This window comes from Anopheles stephensi, chromosome 3 (genome assembly GCF_013141755.1).
Source record: "Anopheles stephensi strain Indian chromosome 3, UCI_ANSTEP_V1.0, whole genome shotgun sequence".
NCBI lineage: Eukaryota > Metazoa > Arthropoda > Insecta > Diptera > Culicidae > Anopheles > Anopheles stephensi.
Window position 1 is genome coordinate 42419055 of NC_050203.1, and position 24822 is coordinate 42443876.

A 24822-nucleotide genomic window follows, 5' to 3' on the forward strand; every position below is an offset into this window, starting at 1 on the left:
TCCCAATGTTGATGTTTACATCGCTCCAAAACCAAACAAAATCTCGCAAGGTGCCGCGCAGCTCGACATCAAAATGGTAGAAATAACGTTTGAACATTTAGAGACAATGTTCGATTTGGTGTGTCGCTTTTGCCTTTCGGACGCTGACTGCTGTCCGCTGTTTTTGCCCGATGGCAACATTAACCAGCGATTGCAAAAAGCGTTCGAAATCATCGCATCGAAAGTGGACGAGAACGACGGACTGCCGAACAACATATGCGGCGTGTGCTTGCGGAATATAGAGCGCTTTGTCGATTTCGAAACAGATTGCAGCAAATCATACCAAATTCTGATGCAATTTATTGAAGAATACTCGGCAGTTGTACACGACAGCAAAACGCACCGCTTGGATTGCGAACCGGACCACCAGCAGGTGAAAAGTGAACACGAAGACGAATTGTCGATCGAAGGTCTTGATTCTTCTGTTTCCATCTTTAATGAGGAAGAAGAAAGCCCAGCAACAGTCCCGGACGTTGATCAAGTTACTCTGGAGATTGATCCGGTGCGCGAGGACCAAAGCACCGTCACACTGGAAGCTGATCCAATCGAAGAATCACAAATTGAGCACGAAAACTCCATCAGCTGTGATGGAAACGACCATAACGATGCAACAGAAGATGAAAAGCTTCCCGAAGATTCAGCAGGGCAGTCAATTACAGGCGATGCGTACGTTAAAGCATGCAATACCGCAGTGTTGGAATATTTCTATCGCAAGAACCGCAAAATACCGATCGTGAAGTGCATGCTTTGCCACAAAACTTACCGCGGGCGTAATACACTCCGAAAGCATTTGAAGATACATTTTCAGATCAAAAACTACTCGTGCCCGTTTTGCGAGCGAACCTTCTCCGACCGAACCTCGCTGCGCGTGCATGAAACGCGTCACTCAAACACCAAATCGTTTAAATGTGAAACCTGCGATCGGTCCTACTACAGCCAGATCGAACTGAATCAGCACAGGCTGGCGAAACACGGCACACGGAATCATGTTTGCACGGTTTGCAACAAACGCTTTCCAACGAAAGCCATGCTGCATGATCACGCACTCGTGCACGAATCGGAACGGCCCTTCGTTTGCGCCACGTGCGGTAAATGCTTTAAGCGCAATCGTAATCTGATGCGTCACTGCCAGAACCACGAGAGAGCTAAGCTCGTGGAGCAAAGTAAGCCAGCCGACGACCAGACCGATAACATTGCCAAAGTTTGCAAGTACTGCGAGCTGGAGTGTGAAAAACCATCCAAACTACTGGAACATTTAACGCAAAGGCACCCGCAAGAGTACGAGCAATGTCGGGATGGTGCTCGGTGCTGTTCAATTTGCGGTGCCGTATGTAAGGACATGGAGCATTACCTGTTGCATCAGGACACACACGCTTTGCTGGTGACCACGGCAGGAGGCTACCAGTGCGTGGAGTGTGGCAAACAGCTGCGTTATCGGTCGTTGGCAGAAAAGCACCTTCAATCGCACAGTACGGAGCGCGGTTTTCAATGTAGCGTGACGGAATGTTCTAAAAAGTACAAGTTCAAGGTGCATTTAATACGCCACATGCGCTTGACACACCCGGAACAGCAGCCACAGACGTGCCAGCAGCAGGAGTAGCTAATCAGCTTCTGAATTGTTCAATAAAACAGTTAAAATGTTAAAGGTGAAGAGTTAGAAGTTGGGTGGAAGTGGAAATAATATTGAGAAGCCGTGAGCAGCCGCCTGGCCGTTGTTTCGGATGAGATACGTACAAAAGCAAACTATTCATACACGTGGTTGTACGGGTTTGGGTGTTCCAAACTACCTTTCCCTCAAGTAGTTGGGCTGGCTTTAGCGATACTCACACAACCATCCTTACAGTTTGATACAACTCCCCGGTCTAGTCGAAATCTAGCTTCCGGAAACTCCCCTCGACTCCGAAAGTATTGCTAGCCGAGCCATTCTTTCCATCCGGAGCTGGCGAAGAACAAGGTTGCGCGTGCATTAGCGCCATATCAAGCAGGTAGCTACGGTTATCTAAGAGTTTAGTCTCCCATTGTTTAGCTATGGTATCGATCGATGCCAGCTCACCACCGTACTCCTTGGGAAGTATTTTAGGCGAGAAATGGTCATGCAATGACTTTAAATCACGCCCATGCGTGTAAATCTACAGCAAGTGAGGTAGAAAAGAAAGGAAAAAACCAGTTTAGTTTTTCGCGTTCGCTACAACCTTCCAAACCAGCCAGCCAGCTTACCCGCTTGTGCTGATTCTTTTCCGACAATAATCCATTAAAAATGTTCAACGCCGTTTGCGCCCCGGACGGTGGATGCAGGATGTGGATGCCCTGCATGCGCAGCGGCGAAGCGTCCTGATTCAGTAGGGCCACCTTTCTCAGCAGGTCCATCTCGAAGTGCATCAGATGGCTAGCGGTCACTCCCTTGAGGTCGATTATGAGCGCCATCCCGCAGATCACCATCTGGTCGTCGTCGCGCATCACAATATCGTTGATCATCGTGCCCACCTTCATTATGTCTGCGAACGTGCAGTGGCCCACCTGGAAGCATCCTACGCGTATAAGAAACAGCTTCGGATCGGTCGGTTTCGTCGTGCTCGGTAGCGGGATCCCCACGCTGAAAGCGCGATAAGAGATGGTTTAGCTGGAGAAGGTTGCGCTGGCCGTGTTGGCTAGATTAAGCGTTATTACCCCATGCGTATGATTTTGAGCACCTCACTATCGTAAGGGTCACGGTTTTGGATCACTTGCGGAAGCTCGGACCGTATCTGATAAAACAGCAGCACCTTTTTCTTCACTTTCTCCAGACTAAATTTGCAGCCGCGCAGAAACGCCACCAAAAACTGATCGTCAACCAGGCTGGATCGTAGATCGAGCTCGGCCAGCCACGATCTGATCACTTGCAGATGACTTTCGACCTGGGACGCATCTTCGTTGAGCTCTTGCTTCGCCACCTCCGCCAGCTGTGGAGAAATCGGACGTATCTGTGGCATTTCGGGCAGTCGAGAAGCACTGTGCGAATGCTACACAATGGCACCAACAGTGCCGTAGGTCAGTCAGACTCAAAATAGCAACTGTACTAACTCTCCTCCGCTGATGATGAGGTTAACACAGTCACGGTCTTAATCGTTTGATAAATCGAATGCTACTGGGCAGATAGTTGTTATCAGTGGCATTATCAACAAGATCCTGAAAAAAGTGATCCAGCTAATAGACCATTGTTTTTGTGAGATACTCATCGATCGCATTCGATGATGATGATAGAAAATAATTTAATTCCCTCCGATAAAACACTCAACGCCCCTGCGAGCAGGCACGGATTTGGGTATGTTTAAGTTTCGCTTGTTGGGATTCGGACATCATGCGGTGAAGGGTAAAGTGCCAGCCCATTCTGTGCAGTGCGTACTGGTTATGTGGTGATTTTATTCGTCAATCCTTTGGAAACAGTTTCAGTTTGCACCGCGATTCTCCTTGCCAACCAATCTCCTTTTTTTAACCAATTTGTGTCCAAAGTGTACGGGCAGTGTATGAATCCATCCTGCCAGCATTGCCCATGCCCGCCATTACGCTAATCGAAATCCAGCGTTCGGAACGATCCATCCACGCCGAACAGTGTGCTGGCGTTTTTCGGTCTGCCCGGCCGCTTCCGCTCGTCGTTTCGATATTTCGCATCGTCGGCGAAAAAGCTCCCGTTGGCCACCAGCGTCCTGCGCCAATCCTCAATGATGTCGGTCAGCCGTCCCCCGCTACCCCCGTATTCCTCTGGCAAATATTTCTTGGGCACCACCTTGTGCAGTGCCTCGAACGATTCATGCACGTGGATGCGCTCTTGAATCTTTTTGCTCAGAAACCCATGGAACATCTTGAAGAGAGCGTCAAACCCGGACGACGGGTTGATGAAGTGTATGCCTTTGGTGCGTATCGGGAAGGCTTCAATGACGGAAGTCATTTTCCTGAAAATAAAAAAATAAAATGGAGAGATATCGTTATTTGTCAACTGTATCAGCAGACGATTGCCCATTTGCGGGCCGTTCATTGCTCACTTGATGAACGTGGGACTGAATTGTGACAGGCACGCGAATGTGAGGCCCCGCAAATCGACCAGCACCATGTGGCCGGCAATGATGGACGAGTCATCGTCCACCAGTAACAGATCGGTGATCATGTAGCACACCTTCATGACGTCCACGATCGAATACTTGCTGGCGTCGTACGCTCCCATGCGTACCAGCATGAACCGGGGACCGTCGACCTCGAACGTGTGGGGCAGTGGAAGATTCACTCTAACATGCAAAAAATGAAGAGAAAGACGCCGAACGTTAGCTCATCACCGACTTCCGCCAAAATATCGCGCTTCCGGAACACCAACCCGAAAGACATGTAGCTCTGCAGTACTTCATTGGCTGGATCGCGATTTTCGAAGAACTCTGGAATGGCCGTCTTCACCGTGTAGTAATTGTCCAGCTTCTCTTTCGTCTTTTCCAAGCTGTACTTGCACCCGCGCAGAAAGTTCACCAAAAACTGATCGTCCATTCGAGGGTTCAGATGCGGTTGCTTCAGGAGCCACGCTTTCAGGGCTGCCAGATCCTCCGGGATGCGGCTGGACACTTCATTCAGCTCATTGCGCGCTATTGCTGCCAGCTCCGGCACCAACGGTCGTAAGTTAGCAGCCATCGTGCAGCCGTGATCAGTCGCTGCCTGTTGTGCCTCGTACAGGTGGGGGGGACCAAATAGCTGGAGGAAGAAGAGTATGTACATGTATGCTGTTTTAATATGGGATAGAGATGGATCGGTCCCAGGGCTGGAAAGATTAGTCCTATCCAGCGGCGACGATGGCAACGTCGATAGTTTATCGGCTGGTGGAGGGTAATTTTTGCCATGTCCATGTGTTGCTTGGCAGGTGCATGCGATAAGAGCCGGTGACGCGATAAATAACACCTTAGCAAGATATCACTTATCATTTATCAGGCACCTTTGCCTCATATTCTAGGGCACCACCCGAGCGCCCATGGGCGGTGGGCTGATCCGTGTGTTGTCACCTGCACGACGATGTTCACTAAGATCTATTCAGTAAAGCTTCACTCGCGCTCCTTTTCAGGCTATTTTCACCGCCCCTAACTCTCTATTGTGCTGTACTTGATGAAGGCTCGTCTTGCTGTTGTTCAGTACTTACGCAAAGCGAAAGGATAATTGCTTTGAATTTATATTTCTTTCAAAGCAACAGCTCGTCGTCGATGGAGTACCACCGTGGGCACGGGTTAATTTTCCCTGCTGATACTGGCACGCGTTCGACGTCTGCTGCGGTTAGTTCCGAACTGATTAGGTGTGTGCGGTACCGCGTGTGTTTCAGCCAAAGCGCAGCCCAAATTTGTCCGTTGGATGCAGCTCACCCATCGATGGCAAGCCGTTCGTGCCGAACTTATCTATCCTCTTGTCACCGCTGCACACAAACCTTTACCACAACTGTGCCTCTGACTGTTGTGCCCACATCGCCCAGGGGGGGGGGGGTCTGTTGGCGGAAGGCTGTACACCACCACGCAGGGTGCTACAGCTGACAAAGCATCACCGGGTGTTAAGGGGAGCAAAAAAAACACACACACACACATTCAATGGGGAGCTCTCGGTAGCAAAACCAGACAGAGCGTGGCTCGATAAGAGGTACACTTCATGTACGTATGCTAAACAGTATGTTTCGAATGAGCGTTTTACGGTGGTCTAATCTGTGTTACATTTTGATTAAGCGTCCGGTAAAGTGTATGCACTATTTTGTACATAGAATGCAGTCCAGATCATTCCGAAACTAACGATGGCTTTGCTGTCTCGATTCGGATTTGGATTAAGATGTTTTTGATGAAGCACTTAGACTTGCGTATCCGTAGGGTATTGTTACGGGATTCAATCGAGATTCGATCGATGATCTCCGTTGTATTGAACCGATCACTGTCATCATAAAACTGTCATGGGCCGGTCGTCGGTTCGGCCTCCGGACTCCGCTGGTTCAAATCCCATCCAGACCGCCTCGCCGGTCGGGTAGGGCTGACTACAGAAATGACAGGCCGAGAACAAGACACCATTAGATTTGCTCTTGTTATCGACCCCCGGTGATGGAGGCGACAAAGGCGTTCATACGACAGGACCGGGGATCAAATCCCATCAGGACCGTTCCTCCGTAGTGAGGACTGACTATCCAACTACGTGGATATCATTGATGGCAGGCATATAACCTAAGAGGGGTCTGTTGTTGCTACGGGAACAACAGTGAACGTAAAACGTCCCCGTTGGTGAACCGAACACGTCGTAAGAGTTTCAGGGTTCTTTTTAGGTACGAGATCCGAAATAATCCTTCCCTCCGGAGAACGGATTCGACCCCTCAGCGGTGTCTACCACTCCGACGGAAATTACTAGGAAGCGTGATTGTGAGAACCCTCCGGAAATCTCCCCTTGCTCCCCTCCGAAGACCGGATCCGACACCTCAGCGGTGTCTACCACTTCGTCGGAAGCTAGGAGAGAAGCCAGTGTCCAGGCGTTGGTCAGCGGAAGATTCAACCTCGTCCTCCCTACGGAATTCGGGCCGGTGCTCTAATAGTACCTACTGCTCCGTCGGAGGAATTGGAAGAATCGCGACCGCCCCTCCCATCAGGTCCACTTTTGGGAGATCGCCCGGTAATCCGGGAATGAAGCCACTTGTCTGACCTGTGCGAGGTACGTTGCATCTGTCGATTCAACACCCGAAGGAAGGTGCGCGACTCCTTTTCCGAATCGGCCATACCTTCGCGTGCCCGTATCACCAACGGGGACGTTTTACGTCCACTGTTGTTCCCGTAGCAACAACAGGGGTCGTTAGGCTTTAATACAGATTGGTTGTGTACCCAGTGTTCCTATCAATTCATGTCATTATAATTAATTTAATTTCCAAGGCTTCTTTTCCCCTCCCGAATCGTCGCTAAATTACGTAGCGCTCCATTACCATTACCTTAAGGGGTAGCGAATCCCGCCCGGGACATCGCCGCGTACGTAGGATTGACTACTCTGTTACTAGCATAAACAAAAAAAGGTCAAGCGAAGCCAGAAATGGCAGGGCGAGGGATTTCGAGACTGGACAATCAAATAAGAAGCGCAACGCATCCATTGAAACATAGGCTTAATTTCAAGATATTGCACTACATTCCCATCATCGCCTCTTGAATGGCTTATTTTATGCGACATCCAAACATTTCAAATAGGCGCAAACGGGATTGATTAGTTGTTGAATTGCTGTACCGAAGATTTGTGAGCGAATCAATCAAACAAGACGTTATATCGTTACGTTAGGTTTTTATAAGCTTTTATTGAAAACATGTCAGCTACAACTCTTAGCAAACTTGTTCCATGAAAACAGTAAAAAAAAAACTTATACTATCTTTTTCTCTGCCCAACAAAATTGAGTCCTGTTTTACTTTCTTTCGCATACCCAAATCCTTAATGTAAAGAAAATAGCGCTTTCTTGGAAACGATAACCAGCTAATTGTACGCTTTATCATCTAAGAGCAGCTTAGCCTTGCAACGATTGCAACGATCCGTTACAGTTTCTTATACGTGAGCAAAAGTCATTTTCTTTATGCGGCTACCGCTGGAGGAAAATAAAACAGCTTTAAAAGAATAAATAGTATATATTGCACGACGGTGTCTATTAAAACAAAACAAAAAAAACTTTGAGCAAAGTTGAATCCTACGCCCGAACAACATCACCGACAAGAGTGCTAGTACAACCCAGACGGGAGGTCGGTCACTTTGGAGCCACCGATGTTGGATTGGCTGCGGCTCGTTTCACGCACCATGCCCGTGCCAATGGTGAACGAAGGCTGGAGAGCGGTGCCGGTGTTGGGCCGAAGCTTGAAATTGTTGTTCCCGGTCAGCTTGCTCGGGATAGCTCCGCTGGCAGGATTCGGCGGGCCCGCGGCTGCAGCCATGCGCGACTTTGCGTATGCATTCGCTTTATTCAGTCGCTGTTCGTTCGTCATGACGATGTCGATCATCGAATCCACCCCGTACGCGCCCATCCGGTCCAGGTTCTTCGTCACCTTCTTTGCCTCGAGGGCAGCGGTGATGTCGGGCTTCGGGTACTTGCCGGCACTGTTCATGTCGGTCATGAAGAACACGCCGTTAAACTGCTGTGGTGTCGCCGCCTGGGATATATGCTGTTCCCGCTCCAGCGACTGGGCCCTGAGCAGACGCGATTCCTTATCGCGCGCGTCCATTATGACGTTCAGTAAGGCTCGGTTCGAATCCTTCGCAGCGGGATGCCGACTGCGCGAGTGATGTAGCGCTGGTACGGACGGTGTGACGGTTTCCGCTGCTGCTGCATGGATCACATCCGGTGCGCAGGAAACAGCTCCCGCGTGAGTTTCCTGCGCAGCTTCCATCGAGGCGGCTGTAGCTGCTATGTCGAAGTACCTGCTCGTACCATTTTCATCGCAAAAAGAATTATTCGCTTTGCCACCAGCCGGGTCCTCCTCGTCGTCGAAAAAGTCTACCTTGGTTTCGTTGTTAACCATCATCAAATCGTACCCGGACCCGTCGCCATCCGATGGGTTCGAGATCAGGTGGGCCAGCGAGCGGGATTTGCGCGGCGGTTGGGGTAGCAGGTTAACCGGCACAATTTCGTGTTCGTTGGAAATTTCCAAACTGTACAGCGCCTGCTCGGGTATGCCGTCCGCCTGTTGAAAGAGAATTTCGTTCTGGTCCGAGATTTCGCGCTCCGCATCGTTGACAATATTCTGCAGCTCTTCGATCACATCCTCGATCGTCGCGTTGGTATCGTCTTCGCCACCTCCGGCCAGCTCGTGCATTGGGACCGTACTTTCCTGCGTGAGCGATATGCTAAACTTGTGCGATCCAGCGCTCGAACCACCGTTCTGGGCTGGATACAGGCGTGGCGGTTCCGGAGTCGACGACTGCCCCGTCTCCGAGCTGCTAATACCTTCGTCATCGTTCTCCGACGCGTTGTTACGTTTCGCTTGCGGTGGCACCTGACGTGGCAACGCCACCGGTCTTTTCTCCACGTTCGAAGTGTTGGCGCTTTCGTGAGCTTTCGAACCACCGCTGCCGTTGCTCCCGGTACCCTTCAGCCGCAGCACTTCCCGCTGCAGCTCCGCACAGCGCTCCTGCAACCTTCGCTCCATCGTGGTGAGGACGGTCTTTTCTTCGTGCAGGATTTGTACTCGCCGCTCCAGGATAACCAGGCGGCTGCGGACCTGCTCGGCCGAGCGGGCCTGCAACTGCAGCTGCTCGATATCGATTCGTATGGCATCCCAGCGCTTCACCTCCAGACGGAGCCGCTCCAGCCATGGCGAGGTCGACGATATGGTTTTGCACATTTGTGAAGGATCCAGTCCCGCCTGAAATAGTTCCGCCTGCAGGTACAGTCGCGTTTGCACGTTTTCCGAGCTCTCGAGAAAGGTGTTGATGAAGCGCATCCCGATCGCCTGCAGCTCGCCCGACCCGCCGCCACTGTTGAGCATCCCAACGAGCAGCCTGAATCGCACCGGTTCGGCACAACGCAAACGCAGCGTCGACAGCGCCTCGGAAACGGCCGTGTGGCCGTGCAGCTGGCTGCGCTGTGTCCCATCGCCCAACGCCGATCTGTCGCAGGCTATTGTGAGCAGCTGCAGCGCCACTATGCGAGAGCGTATTCCCGTGCCGGTAGCTGCGGCGGCCAACGGAAGCAATCCTATCGGCGTTGTGCCCAGCCGTGTGCCGGCCTCCGGACTTCTCGTGCAGCAAATGCTTAAACATTGTCTGGTAATGGGAGGGGAGCAAGAAAATAGACCAATTGCGTAAGAATGCAAGCACGGCTCAAGAGCTTGGTTTTGGTTCGGCTAATACTACTTACAAGCACGCCAGCTCGTCCAGAAGCGCACGTCGCTGATAGGATTGATTGTTCCTGGCAATGCCGCCGGGTGGCATGGTGGTGGTTCCGTTCATGGGAGCACTCTGGCTGAGTTGGACCGCTCGTAACACTTCCAACAGCAAGCTGACCCCATCCAGCGGACTCGACACAAACTCCTGCACGAAGCTGCAACGGATAAAGGGGGAAAGAAATTTGTAACGCTGGCAGGATGCGCGAGTCGTTAAAGCGTCAAGTGACACTCCCCGTCTTTAACGATGCCTTTGTGTGGACCATTGGACCAGAGAAAGCATCAAACAGTGAGCTCTAAAGAGTGTCACACTTATAACAGAAACAGAAGATAACTTATCGAATCACAATAAACCTCCGGCTGGTGCAATGCAGCTTTTAAAACCCCCGTTGGCTGAAATCTGTGAGGAAATCACCGCGCACACAAAAAAAAAATATCACTTTACTGCTCGAGCGAGCTCACGCCGCAGATCGGTGGCTGATGGATTATTTTCCGAGGCAATTGAGGTCAACATTGGGCGATTGTCTCCATTCGTCCAGGAAGCGAACGAAAAGCAGGCTTGAGAATATTTTCTCCTTCATCGGACGGCCGCCCCCCTTCTTGGAAACCCGTGATGGAAAATTAGATGCCAACTTTCATCCTCTTACCAGCCCCACTGCAGGCGAGCTTAAGTATGGGAGCACTTCGATTGGCCGGGTGCGAGAGAGATTAGGGTTAATGCGCACACTTGGGCAGTACTACTTCCTCTAGATGAAGCGGCTGGACACGTTATTGTCGAGTATTGCGAATGCTTTCCAACAGGCATAATGATGCCCATTTCAGTGCGTGCACACGGTCGACACCTATGATCTTGATCTTTTGGGGAGAAACCCAACCCTGCCCATCCCTACCCATCCCGCGGTACCTTGGAAACGATGCCCGCAGATCGGCCCGCAATTTGGTGAGCAGGTCCGTCACGGAACCGAACTGACGCAGCGACATTTCAGCATCCATTTCTGGTGGCGCTGGTATCGGGGAGCTGAAATGAAAGAGCAACATGTCGTCCCATTCGAAGGTTAGTGGGATGGATGATCGATCAGCAAGCAAGCGGCAGCCTGTTGATTCTTACCGGTAGTCCGAGTTTTTATGCGGCAGTGTTTGCGATCGGACAGCATCGTTCGATTTGTCCTGTTTGCTCGATGCATCCTCGCTGACGGCGGTGTCGTAGATGGATTTGAAGTTCCCGTTCGAACCTCGGCGGCCGTACTTCTTGAGCGAAATTACATAGTCCTCTGGGTTAAAGACCGGTGGTCGCTGATTTTCCTGCTAATGATCGATAGCTCGGTGTAAAAACCGCCTGCCAATGAGCGTCACGAGAACCGTGAGCGGCGTGCCACGTACCTTGACATTTGCGTTCCAGCCCATCGATGCGTCGTTCGTATCCGGTGGACCGATCTGTGCTCCACCCGGCGGACTTTTCCCAGCGCTGGGCGCCATCTGGTACAGACAGTAGGATAGATCACTGATCCAGCGTAGAATGCAAAAAAACAAAGAAGAATTCAAAACGATTAGCGATATACAAAAGCGGCATGCAGGAGAAAGTGAAAATTTGATCATATTCGTAGTTTTGTCGCACAAAACACTGTGAAGGGTGTTTGCACTATGATTCGAAAGTAATGATACGATATCAACACTATTATTAGTTTTCTACGCTTTGGCGGGCATTAATGTTCTCTACTCTTATCCAATACTCGAACTCGATCGTCACAAGCGTCCGATCGTCCGGTGGACGCTCCCGGGCACCGGTGGACGCTTACTCCGCGTGTAGGACACCGAATTATAATCAGTTTAATTGCCCTATGCGTGTGCCAACTGTCGGTGTATTAATCACAGAAGAGGATGGCAACCAGCTGTCCGACCAAAGCCCCAATATTTGCCACAACAGCTACGGAAGACGCTCCCTTGGACGAAAACAGTAGCTCCCCACTCGCAATCTGTGACATCCTCGTTCTACAACGAGCTGCCGGTCACTTCGTTCGTTAGTGGAATTACCAGCAGAAGCTCGGATCAGATCACCGCCGCATGATGTAAGCAGTTTGTTAACACGGCCATAAACAAAACAGAAAGCATTAACCATAAATCATAGCCGCCACGCCGAGGGCCCGGCGCGTTGTGTGTTTGCATTATACGCCAGCCGGACGAATCGGGCATTGTGCGTCGATGTGAACCGATCGAGATTTCTTTGGCGCACCAATTTAAAGCCATTTCAACATTCATAAAGTTGATTTGCTAAGATGCGCGATTGCCCGGCTACAATTTATCTGCAATGAAGCGTACGGCAGTGTAGTCGACGTAGTTAGCGGTCGACGGTGGCTGACGGGCGCAGTGCATTGCAATTGAAAAGCATCCAGAGAAAGCGAAGCCGGCACAGGAAATGCTGCGACAGGTTTCGTTTATGATCCTCTAAAGTAATTACAGCTCTCGTATGTATGTACTTGGGTCGGTTTTGGTGGTTTTCCTGCGTTACAGTGTAAAACCACCAACGTTACAGCTGAGTTTACCCGAAGCACACTTTCACGTACCCGTCCCATCCTCTGTAAAGTTAAGCACAATGTGTTTGCCTTATGGATTAAAATGTAAAGACAAAGTAAAAGTTGGAACACGTTTGGTAAATGCTGTCCCGGTACGGAGGCACGTCCGAAAAGCAGGTGTGCAAGTGTGGTCAAAAACGCTTGAAACAATACAACGGTTTGGGGTAAGGATCTTGTCTTGAGACTGGACCTCCAATATGCTAATCATCCTAATCTGCCATTTTGGAAAATTGAGTGAATGATGCGCAGAAGGATGTTTGGCTTCACACTTCACGCTCGAGCGCGAGCTTTACAGCGATGATCAGCGAATTAGACTCGCCAGACTCCGGTAGGCTAGTTAAGTCATGCGAATGCTTCCGGACGGTCCATAAAGTTCTTTGACACGGACAGACGAGGCGTGGTAGGCCCAAACTGAAATTGGAGTGATGGCGTTGATGGGTCCGCCAGAACGACCGAGATTATCCATTGGTAGACGACGGCGCTGGACGATGCCGAATCCACGATACCGATTGTTGCAGCAGGCCAAGACCGTGAAGCGGTTGTAGCGCCCTGATATGTAAGTAAGTAAGTGGTAGGTTCTTTGAACCTCTTAAATGCTTAATTCACGCGATCCTCCTCAATTCCAATAGTTATGTGCCATAAATATTCCGCAATTAAGAACTGTAGTTCAAAGCAAAGCGAGCAATCGGACACAGTAGAAAAGCGAATCGTTAACTGCATCGCCGTGGAAGGCGATCAAATTATTTCGAAACAATTCGGCCAATCGAGATGGGGACAAACGAATCCAATTTATCAAACAGCAAAAACACTCTCAAACTTATCAACATCCGCACAACCACTACTGTGGTAAAATGAACGATCGTCGATCGTTTCCGGGCAAGAAGATCCATCTCGTGGTAACAACGAGGTAAGATGTACGATCAAAACACAACGCACGTATGAGCTTTGACCAAGTGTGGCAGCTTTCTGGCCCTAGTTCTGGTTCAGTTCAAATGAGCAGCATGCAAGAGTTTGTGCTTTCTTCTTCCACAGAGGCAAAGTAGTAAACACTTTTATGTATTTGCAAAGTCAAACCGCAATCCTAACTGCTAGAGTGCGAGAGTATTTCATAGCCTCGGTTAAATTTCATAGCCATGGTGCAGTGTTATTTTAATCTTATGTGAGTTCGCATAACAAAATCGTTATACGAACTTCACAAGCGAACGCGTCCCACGTGCACAGCACACGGTGGAAACCATCGGCAAGTCAATTTGCGGCAAAGAAGTAATCTTCGGGGGCCCACCCAGCCCCGCCCCGTTGGTTTGTTTGTACATCGCGAGAACGCATTTCTCTGCTCGGTATGCGCCAATACGCAATGCATTGTGTCGAGCGGACGAGTGTGGCTGGCAAATGCTAGAAACACATCTTTCCTCACTATTGTTTTACCAGATCGAGCGATTTTTGTGGTATTTCTGGATTGGCAGTAAACGCCTGTAAAACCCATGCGCCCGCATACTTTCCTGTTGCGCTATCGCAGGAAGACAGGAACGACAACAATAGCGGCACACAATGTTCGATGGCCAACTCGTATTTAGCTGGAAGCACCTGACGCGTAACGTTGCTACAGCCGCATCTGAGAAGGTGTACATTGTTTGCTTTTAAAACAAACTCCGAGTTAGATTTTTATGAAAATTTTTAAGTTATGCTTCAAATGGTTCAATTCGTGGAAGTGGCTTAGATTGCTCGGAAGCGACGCGGAGGCTTCGAATTACAATAAATAGCGCGCTGTAGGTCAGAAGACATCATAAATAGTCATGATTTCTTTCCATTTTCCTAAACAAAAACTCATCGTTACGCAGAGAAGCGGGGCAAAACAGGCACACACACACACACACAGTTCTTGCGCCTTCCAAAAACAGCACCCGATCTATGCTGCTACATCATGGGCGAGTATCGTAAATCATGATGCTATCGGATTTGCCCTGCATTATTTTGAGGGGAGGGGGGAAGAAGGATCGATAGATCGTGGCGATGGGCTTCGGAGGCAACCCAGAACGCGCTAACCGTTCAGAAGACGAGTTTCGTGTTCTTTTACAACGCCACCAGCACCTGGGATCCGGTCCGGGAATTCGTTCATTATGCGAGTGCCGGTGCCGTTCAACTCTCATTTCCGCTGAATCGCGCTGGGGCCTAGCCCTAGCACGGTACGAAACAGCCAGCAACAGCCGTTGTGCGGTCATAAATTTCCTCTCGAAAAGCAAACGGGACTTTGGATGGAACCCGAATCCGATACGGCCCGGCTGTTGCGCTATTCGCGGCCTTTGCGGCGATCTTGCGCTCCCTCGCGTACCGCAGAAGAACCGTCGATCGCGGTCACGTGGTTCGAAAGCACCGGGCAAGTGGTTTTTAGTTCAACCGTTTTAATTAGGTGGGGGAAAGCTTCCGTCCAAGTGCCGCCAATATCTTCAGCATTCTTTTGAGCGACTGATCGATTCGGCGCGTTAGTTCCCCATTTGCTTGCCAAGCGCTACTGGCAGCCAGTCCACCAAGCAAAACGATTTCAATCGTCGCCGCGGAAAAGTGCAAGTGAGCAAGTTTCATAAAGTGAGATAATAACCATTAACGCAACGACCATTATCCGCCTAACCACCGACCGACCGACGAGCTCACTGAAAGGTAATTTCAAAACAGTCCATCAGCAGCCCCCTTGGCCATTTAATGGCAGCGTGTTCTAACACTCCACCCTAACTCGGGCGCACCGAACCAAATTCTCCGTCAGTCACACGTCTATTGCGCTCGTCGTTGCGCCCAATTATGGCAGCTTAAATTGAGGTAATAGCTCCAGATACTCTGGGAACGGAAGGGTGCCTGGACTGATCGCCGAGAGCGTTTCAGCATGATAGCAATTGTGGTTGGCCATTGTTTCAAGACTTCATTCTACACAAACACACACACACACCAACACACGGGTACGCAAACTGAGGTAGTCGAGCTCCGCGAAGTTGGGATGGATGCTGGCCAAACAAATAGCTCCCGAGGTGGGGTAATTCGGTGCTGTGCGTTTAATTGCTCACGAACGACACTCGTTTTGTGTTGATCTTCTGCACGGATATCGTCCTAATCCACGGGTTTACTTTATAACTTTATAAGCTGCGAGAACTGCGAACAGAATCACTCCACGGTGAACCACACCCGCCAGGTGGACTTACACTTTGCGAATGGCAGCACGTGAGACGGAAATGAATTCACCGCACAGTTTTCGATAGTAATCCACATTTTGCGCACTTTGCATCCCGTAATAACTTGGGCCGTGTGACATGTTTGTGACGCGTGCGCTTGGCCAGGATGCTAATTAACTCCGCTAGACTAGACACCGCTGCACCTAGACCGACAAACAGGCCAGTCACCAGGGAACTAAACAAACGTACGAGGGGCTTCTGCAGCTACAACCGCCCACTGTGGCATTGTTCACGCCAAAATCATCAAATTGCAGATCAGCCAGGGAGGGAGTGCAGACCGCCCCACACTCATCCATCACATCTCCATCATTGGGCCATCGGTCAGCCGATCATTATCTTTACGGTGCACTCATCTCAGTTCGAGCCAGTTTTACTACACCCTCGCACACCCTCGCACACACACACACACACACCTAGGAGGGAGTATGTGGTTCGATCGATTATACAAGCGATTTTCCACTGGGTCTGGTTTTTTGACCATTTTTGGGTCACTTTATTCTCGAGGATATGAGTACCGGAGCGAACCGGTAGAAATCATGCTTCCAATGCTACGAATGATGCAGTCATGAACGAATGAACGTTCATGAACGAAGCCGTCGTGAACTAGTTTCACGTAAACGGTGCACTACAAATTGATCGGCGATCAATTTGAATGACGACGATTTCCATCGCTGAAGGTTGTCGTGGAAAACGCCATCCACCAACACCGACCACCGTGAAGCAATCCGAACCCATCGGGGCAGGGTTGTGCAACGATGCGAATCAAACTGAGTTTTGAGAAATTGTGCTGACCTTACACACACACACACACACACAACAGAGAAAAAAAAACACTGGAAAATAAAAGTTCTGACACTTGAACGTGCTCGCTGCAGGCAAATTTAATGGACGGTGAAAGAAGGCTACACCAACGCACAAGGTTGTTCCTTGCAGGTCGGTTTGCGGTCAGCTTACCACACACTGTTACACTGGGTATTGTGCCGTGCCTTGGAGGAAATAATTTACACCATCTAAGCATAAATTAACAAAAAAACAAGGGATGCACATAAACACAACATAAAATCGTAATTTACATTCAGCTCTTCCATTTTTTCTTCTTTGCTCCACCACAACAGCACCACCCCAGAAAAAGGAAAAGATTTTACGCAATCGCGAACCATTTCCAATGAAAGCTGGCTCTGCTTTGTAATCTGCGCTCCTGGCAGCAGCCACATTGAGTTCGGTCAAATTAATTGATAACCGCAAGGAATGGGTGTTTGATAATCCACCAAAAAATAATTAATTTTCGCCTTTCTCTTTGGGGATAATGTTCGAATACATACGCCCAATTGCGTCTGCGGCGGACGAGACGAGCGACACGAAACCGGGGGGAGAACGAATGAATGAAAAACGCTGAGTATGGAAACCCCACCGTCCGCAGTCTCTTGGTGCGTTCCAAGCGCACAACGCTGCTGCCTAATTCCCATTCGATTAGCTCGGAATTGCATTAGGGAGGAGAAATTTTGCTTCGATTTCGTCCGTAATTGCGATTATGAATATTGGATAGCCTTACTGCCGCCGCTGGTGGAAGCGTAATCTGCTCCAACGATTTTGCTACCATCGAACGCATTACGTATGGGCGATCGTTGCTATTGAATGTATGTGTACGGACGTGCGCCGCGCGCCCACTAACAATTGATCGAGCCTGATCGTAATCAACACGCTACCAAACGAACCACGGCCGGCCGAGTGGTCGCACTCGAATTCGAAATACTATATATTTATTTAAATAACGCACAGGATCTAACAGCAACCAACATCAAGGAAATGCACTTCCGACACTTTCAATGGTGATGTAAGCATTCACGTGTCTGTTTGGTCTATTCTTTCGTCCAATAACCCCGCCTTGGCTAGGAGTTGAGGAGTCAGGCTTTGGATTAGACACCCTATTGAACATGACTCCAATATGTTTTAGTATGCTGCTGCACACTAAATATGTCACTATATATGACATGGCTTGAAGCCGTAAGTCGTTCATCTTCCATTTCTGCCTTGGTACTACAACCTACACGAACACTAAGGTAGACGCAAGGTCGAGGACTCACGTAGACGAGAACGAACGCGGGACACAGGGACATTGTAGTCGAACAGATGATAGGAATTGTTGAAGTCCGAAGAGGCGCTCTAAGAAGAGGTTCATTTGAACGGTAACGCGTATGGCGGGATGGGATGTATAAAGGAGGTCTGTCACGTAGATAGCGGGATGGGGCGTAAACAGGGATAGCCGATAGAAGGGATGGACCATCTAGGTCATGGGAGAGTAGGCGGGCAAGGAAGCAAGACCGGAAGTGGGAATGTCATGTTTCAATGGAGTCAAACCCAAGAAGCCGAAGAAGCGAACAGGGTATGATAGGAGAGCCATCTGAAAGCCAGTAAGGAAGCGACGAATAGCTGCGCGGGTGAATCTTCGCTGCACACTCGTGCCTGGGGGAGACCAAACAACGGCGGCACAGTCCAGAGTGGATCGAACCCGGCAACAATACAAGGCCCTTAGGCAGAGGGGGTCTCTGAGTTCGGAGGAAAGTCTGACAATCAAGCCCCAAGGATACCAAATATACTATTGGTAGGATAAGAAATAAATCTGAAGGGCTTTATTTGCTTTGCTGGTAGTGGAAGATCAGGTGACCACACCTTTGAACACGTCTAAAACCTCTACCTACCCGGGGTCAAAAGTTAGAAAGGACTTCAACCGATTAGTGTTGCGTTACTCGGAAGAGTGCTGGCTGCCGACCAGTCACACCACAGCCTGAAGAAACTTATCCACTCCAAATATCTGTCCTTAAAGACGAAGGTGGAACTTTGAAATACATTTAATGTCCCAGTACCCACATTCGCCTCATGAAGACATGGAGTCTGTCGAAAACTGATTAAACCCTCTTAGCCGCGTTTGAGAGAGAAAGAGGCTCATAAGGATATTTGGCCACATATGTGTGAAAGGACATTGGTGGAGCCGCTATGCCGGTCGGTGACCTCACCATCGTGCAGTGAATCTGGTGGGTTTGTCATGTCATGAGTGTGGCACCGAACGACTCAGTCCGTCCAAGTCCTTTTAGGCCGTCCACACAGACAGAGGAGGCGTGTTAGTGACCTACCACCATTCTCTAGCAATGGTACGATTTACTCCAGCAGTGTACTTCAACACAACAGTTTATCACCACCACCAACAGTGTACCGTTTGCTCGCATGCCACAAAATGTAAACTGCACTACATCCGTTTCCACCAAACAATAGCTACTCCCCGGCCCATCATATCAGATATGAGTTTCAGCAGACGAGCTGCAAGAGCGTCACATACAACTTTCCTAAGCTAAACCGTTGCCGTACGATCTTAATGAAGCGCTTGCTGCAAGGCTCATAATGAGCACCTGCGCTGCTGCGCTCATTTTGCTAAGCCCGCATGCTAAGAGACCGACCGGACTTAAGGAATGTGCAGTAGCAACAGCAGCTACAACCACTACCATGTAGCAACGCATTGTCCGACCGAAACCGTTACCTTGATTATGAATCTAATAATTACTCGCCCAGCACAGGTTTTTGGTTCGCTGGTGGACTTTGGAAGCGGTCTCCTAACCCAAGTCAGGCCCAAGCTCCATTTCTTTCCCTCACCTCCCTCTGCCCTCCCCCCCCCGCCCCACAATGCGATGCAATCTTGTAGCCTAACAATGGGCTCAATAGGTGATGATCTGTCGAATGATGCAGTTAACACTCTTCTTACGAGAGAAATGGGTTTTGTAAATTATGTTTGCCTGCGCATGATGCTATCTAAATCGTAAACCAGCAGCGCGTGTGCCGAGCGCTGCATTAATTTGTTTATTATACACATAAAACATTTTTTTTCCTTTTTAACAAAATCAAACAAGAGTGAAACAAGTTTAAGCGTGTTCTTGTATTTAGGACATCCGAATTGAAGCGAAGCCTTCAATTTACACGTCAGGCGAACCACTTTGTCTCGAAACAAGCGCATTGTAAATCGTTGCAATTAAGGCTCGCAAACGTACGGTTAAATGTCCATAGTTTGGTCTATTCTTTGAACTATTGGCAAACCCAATACCTTAACCTTACCGCGCGTACACCCCAGCAATTATTCGGGAGAAAGTTCAAACGTTTCTTTTGCACTCTGTTGGACACTGGCGGGACCAACTTTTATTTTCCTTAAACAACACCACCTTCTAATTACACCTATTGGCCCTTGTTTTCCGAGCCAGTTCAAAGCTGTTCAACTAGACCGAGCTAGATCGAGCAGCACTTAACCCACACCAAATAATTTAGCATAAGCGCTAGTGATTATCTTGCCAGTAAGCCCCACTGCTTCACCGCGTCCACCAAATGATGCAGAGCGAGAGAGAAGGAGAGAGAGAGAGAGAAGAGGGAGAAGAAAATCGCACTCAGCACCGAGTTTAAGTGTACCGAGTTAAACGGGAAAATAAGCACCCGAGTCAGTCCCGGTGTCCCAGCGAAACCTTAAACGAACGAAAACTAATTGATCACCAGCAGCACCAGGAGATGGCCAAGTTCATGGGCCAAGTTTCGTTTGGGTGCCTTTTTTTGTGCTTGTCTGTGAATGTGAATTGTGAAAACGTTCCAACCGTAACCGTTGACATCAGAGCAACGCAAACAATAAGCGTACACATGTGGGCCAGCTGAACCACCGGTCCAGATGGATACAACGATCGCGAGAAAATTAATCGAACGAAGAACCATCCATCGCATAGGAACTTGTTTCGCTGCAGAGCATAATGTTGGATGGCCCCCTTTCGAACAGACGTACCGTTTCTTGTTTTATTTCAGGCGATGATGGCCAGAATAGCCATCCGCCGCCGCCGCCGCCACCGCCGCCGCCGATTGGCATTTGCCTTCGTCTCGGTGGCCTCGGTTGCTGCACACGCCACCAGCATAAGTGGAGCAAATTCCCCGGCCTGTCGTACCCGGCTGTCCGGATTTCGGGAGCAGGTTCTCTGGAGTGGTGGAGTGTTTTTCGATTTATTTTTAATCCGAACACGCGTATGCTGCGTCAGGCAGCAGTAGGAGGGCGAGCTTTAGCCCGATCGGTGCCCTTCGCGCTCGCCCGAAACATCCAATAGCTGGGGAAATTAAATTTGTAAACGTAAAAGTTTCGTCCTTCGCTGATCAGCACCATTCGTAACAACACCAGCCATTCCTAACCTGCTGGTTCACGCTAAACATAGCATACGACGCGACACACTTCCGTGTAGAAGTGCGCGAACGCGCAACCAAACAAAACATCTCTCCCAGCAGCAGAAGCAGCGTTAAGAACCGTTAGGTCTTGGGCGATCCGCCAGCTCCGGTGCTGGTGACCGGTTCGGAGTTGTTAGGAATTTCTTCTGCTCGCGCTTCTCTGGATTGTCTGGATTGTCTGGAAGGGAAAGGTGACGGATGCACATGGTCCAGCTGGAATCGACCGCGAAACGGCCACAAGAGGAGACGGGTGAACTGTTTTCGCTCGGCAAGCTTCCTCGAATGTCCCGTTGTGCCAATCGTTAATTGGTGGCCAATTTTCTCTGCGCGCGCCCTTCGCGGATCGCGTCAGGTAGGAGCTTGTGCCAGTAAATGAGTTTGCGTTTGGCAGAACATTTTATACAATATTCTATGCTTGATAATTCCGCCTCAAACAACATACGATTATTCAGCATGTAGCATGTAGAATCGATTTACCGTTTCCGCCTGTACATCGATAAGTTTCGTTCGAGACAGCAATAGTTTAATATCAGATTTGTGTAAAATTATCATGATATTACATATGTGCCCTTTCCTTACCGCCCTAATTAATATTCCCGACCAAAGAACTTGAGACGGCCGGATGGCGTTACGTGGTGCAGGACCACAAGCAGTTCAAGAGAAATGTAAATTATCATGGCGCGTCAATCATGAGTACAGCAGCAGGAAACCGGAAACCATAACTGCAGCAACATGCATAAATTAATGCACACGCGTCAACCGTTAGATCGCGCGTCTCAAGAATAACCGATCGTCAGATGATCATGCGTTACGTGTGAGGTGCATTTAGATGCACGTTTCGCCTGGCCTATTAAGTAACACAAGCGCGTTGAACAAAGACACAGTGATGGGATGGGTTGTGCGGCACAACCGTACCCTTCCTTAATGATGAATCATGTAGGTTGGAGTACATTGTGTGCGTTAAGCACCGTTAGAACATTCTACAGTGAGCGTTCCCAAGGTGGCGATCTTCGCATCCTCGAGCACGATAGAGATGACTCCACCCGGCATTGTGCATTACCTGCCCATCAAGAAATCTCTATAAATTGGAGAATTCACGTTCAGCTCCAAATCGGTGGCGGCTGTTAGATTGTTTTTCTGTCGCTGCTTCTTCATTGTGCTGCAACTCACTGCCACCCGCCTTTCATACACAGTACGGATTTCACTCCCTTTCTACACTGCGCAGTTCCACTCCGTTTGGTGCGTATCGATGCGCGTGATCAGTGAAACTTTTACAATTGTTTCTATCGATTTTGTGTGTTCACCAACAGCATTAGAAAAATGCACTGCTAAATGTGATTCTCTTGTACACGCACGGCCAATAATCATTCACCATGACCACGCACTCCTTTTACTCCTTTCGCCGGATTCCTCTATCCGCGGTACACGAATCTAAGGAAGGATTCGGAGCTTTGCAATTGCCCTTCATCAATCGACATTTTCGACTGCACCGATTCACGAGCACGCACACACGCACACACACACACGCGCAAATCACGTGTCAACGACTCGGTGCTACACCTACAAACTTTCCTGTTGCACTAGTATCCTGACAGCAAGCACGTACGGTGGGTACGTGGAGCAGCGATACGCACCACATGTTATCGTACGCGAAACCAAGAGTGAACTGAACTCTTCACATCGGCCACCGACCACCGCCGACCGACCGACAGATCAGTTAGCGCTCCGGAACCTGCCGGCGGCCTGCACAGATCTCTATTGTTGTGAAGCTGCAATTTCTCTAATCAACGCAACCGATGCACACAACCGCAAGCCGTCTGGCTTCATATCTGATAAACATATAACATCGGTATTGGCACCAGGGAGCGGACGGAGGAAACGGAGGAAAATCGATGCCGGCGGGCGGGCGGGCGGGGGTTGCTGATCGCCGTTGGAACGGAAACGAGGCTCAATCCGACAATATTGAGAGCTATTAGTTTTTGGAAAGTCTTCACAATCCCCCCCCGGCTGGGTCGTTGACCACGTGCTTAAACATTTAATGAGGTGCAACATTGGGGGTTTGGGTGGTGTTTGTGCTGGAATGGTCTGGTTAAATAATAGGCGTTGTTGATGGTTGTACCAAATGCATAATGTTTAAACTCGTGGCTGGATTGTCAGTCCTGCGTGTGCACAAGAGGATTCTTGAGTCCCGATGGGATTTGATTCCTTTTTACAAGGATTTGAAAATAACCGAACAACGTTCTCGCGATCAAAAGCATGCTTCGAGGTAGGCTTGATGTAACATATACTGAACTTCTTTCTACACGTGCTGCAAACCAAGCAAACGGCCAAAAACAATAACAGGATCTTTCATTTTTCAGCTCCAACGCGACGAGTGCCATTACGCATATGCAGAAAAAAACTTTGGTTCTTCCCGTTGCAACATCCATTGAACCCGCTCATTATCATGCATTAAAGCGCGCACACAAAGACACACGCACAGTAAAAAAAAAAAAGATAAATTGCGTCCAATGTTAATGAACGCACCACCACCGAGCACATACGATCGTGCATGATGCCGATGAAGACGTACACACCACACACCCCTGCCTAAACAATTCGAAAATGAGCATTGACGCACATCGGGGTGGTGCTGCAGATCCAGATGAGCAACATGGCGGTTTTTTTTTTCTTGTTCACCAAAAAAAACGGAGCCCGACTGTCGAACGGCGGCAAGGAGGTACTTACTTTTTGGCGCGCCCCGTTAGCGCTGTGTGTGAAGTCTGAAGCCACAAAAGGCCAACGTTGCAGACCGAACGCATTAGCGCCTCTTTTCTCGCCTGCAAACCCATTCGTGGCCCACCTACGATGAGCACAGTCGCATTGTAAAGGAAGAAAAACTAAACTATTCGCGCTGCCCCTAATAAGGTCTTTTCGGCCCATTAGCGAACGATTCGATGTTCGAAGGGAGTGAGAAAAAGAGATTATCGGGAAAGGAAAATTTTTGACTGGTTTCATTGCACTTTCGGATTTATGAAAGAGCTTTTATCGCCGCTGTGAAGTGCGCCCCACTGGCGGTGTGCGTGACCTTCAGGCATTAGCGACGAAAAGCCGCACGATTTTTGAGCGATATCAATTATAATGCATCGTGGATGGATGCAGAAATACGTTCCACACGCCACGTACCACGTTTCCCGTACATGATGTGCATTGCAGCGCGCGGCGAACTACACACAATTCACATTCTATTGCAAAAGAGACCACCGCATACCTGGACTGCTTACGTGACGCAAGAGAATGCAACTATTTAAGCAATCATATGCGTCCGGGGTGCTGCTCACGCCAACATCATGCTAAATAATCCAAAGAACCACGTTCCGAGAGACTAGAAGGTCACAAACTCTTGCCGGAAAACAACAGTCTCGTGCTCCCGATACTACGCATGGGCCGTATGGATCAGTGCGCACCAGTCATGTTGAAAGACGTGATGATCCTTCCCATAGAGGTCCTGAAGTACTGGGGCCACAAATTTTCTCCCGGTTCTCGATCTTATGGTAGTCAACGGAAAGATTTGCCCCCATCTAAATACGGCTCCCCAAACCATCACCGACGTGACGTTCTCGTTCGGCGGGATGTTTTTGCAGGCCGCAGGGATGCTGACCAACGTCGGTGGTCTTAGTCGATCATTTTTGACATTTTACGGCTGTTTCAAGGCAGACAGAATCTCATCAGAGAACGCAAACTCCGCCACTTGAACCATGCGATTTCTGTAACGACACCCCTTGGTCCTTGGTTATCTCAGGTTCTGCTTGCCCTGCATGTTGTGGCTAGTCGCGATCAACAAATGCAGAATTAGCAGCGGTATTTCGTATCGAGTGGTTCACTTTCCGAAGAACCTTGCAGGCGTCC

At 49.4% G+C, this 24822-nt stretch overlaps 3 protein-coding genes across 8 annotated transcripts in view; 1 reads left to right on the forward strand and 2 right to left on the reverse strand.

Moving 5' to 3' along the window:
* The first annotated feature begins 15 nt into the window (after positions 1-15).
* Positions 16-1684, forward strand: LOC118512376 (zinc finger protein 660-like). The gene has a single exon (XM_036056744.1). It carries the CDS (start codon positions 74-76, stop codon positions 1637-1639), a length of 1566 nt encoding a protein of 521 aa, XP_035912637.1. The 5' UTR covers positions 16-73; the 3' UTR covers positions 1640-1684.
* A 120-nt stretch (positions 1685-1804) lies between these two features.
* On the reverse strand, positions 1805-3232 carry LOC118512387 (alpha-tocopherol transfer protein-like). Its single transcript, XM_036056759.1, has 3 exons — positions 2707-3232; positions 2257-2632; positions 1805-2168 (listed from the first exon to the last, which is right to left on the reverse strand). The coding sequence occupies exons 1-3, from the start codon at positions 3006-3008 to the stop codon at positions 1902-1904; spliced, it is 945 nt and encodes a 314-aa protein (XP_035912652.1). The 5' UTR covers positions 3009-3232; the 3' UTR covers positions 1805-1901.
* A 177-nt stretch (positions 3233-3409) lies between these two features.
* Positions 3410-24822, reverse strand: part of LOC118512370 — a 47446-nt gene continuing 26033 nt past the window's right edge. For 4 of the 6 annotated variants that reach the window (XM_036056718.1, XM_036056714.1, XM_036056716.1 and 1 more), the window contains 5 exons: positions 11292-11412; positions 11020-11216; positions 10816-10929; positions 9887-10069; positions 7318-9792 (listed from right to left, as the gene is read on the reverse strand). In XM_036056718.1, the coding sequence (XP_035912611.1) occupies positions 7755-9792; positions 9887-10069; positions 10816-10929; positions 11020-11216; positions 11292-11412 (2653 nt within the window). In that variant the 3' untranslated portion in view covers positions 7318-7754. Of the gene's footprint in view, positions 3969-4058; positions 4299-4384; positions 4710-7317; positions 9793-9886; positions 10070-10815; positions 10930-11019; positions 11217-11291; positions 11413-24822 lie in introns of those variants that run through there. The other 2 variants (XM_036056720.1, XM_036056719.1) reach the window with 2 other exon arrangements.

Bases quoted from the DNA above. Each gene is read 5' to 3' on its own strand.
- LOC118512376 (XM_036056744.1), top strand. From the start codon at position 74: ATGGTAGAAATAACGTTTGAACATTTAGAGACAATGTTCGATTTGGTG.
- LOC118512387 (XM_036056759.1), bottom strand. From the start codon at position 3,008: ATGCCACAGATACGTCCGATTTCTCCACAGCTGGCGGAGGTGGCGAAG. The intron at 2,633-2,706 runs GTAATAACGCTT...TCGCGCTTTCAG, and splicing joins CTCAAAATCATACGCATGGG to CGTGGGGATCCCGCTACCGA. The intron at 2,169-2,256 runs GTAAGCTGGCTG...CACTTGCTGTAG, and splicing joins AAAAGAATCAGCACAAGCGG to ATTTACACGCATGGGCGTGA.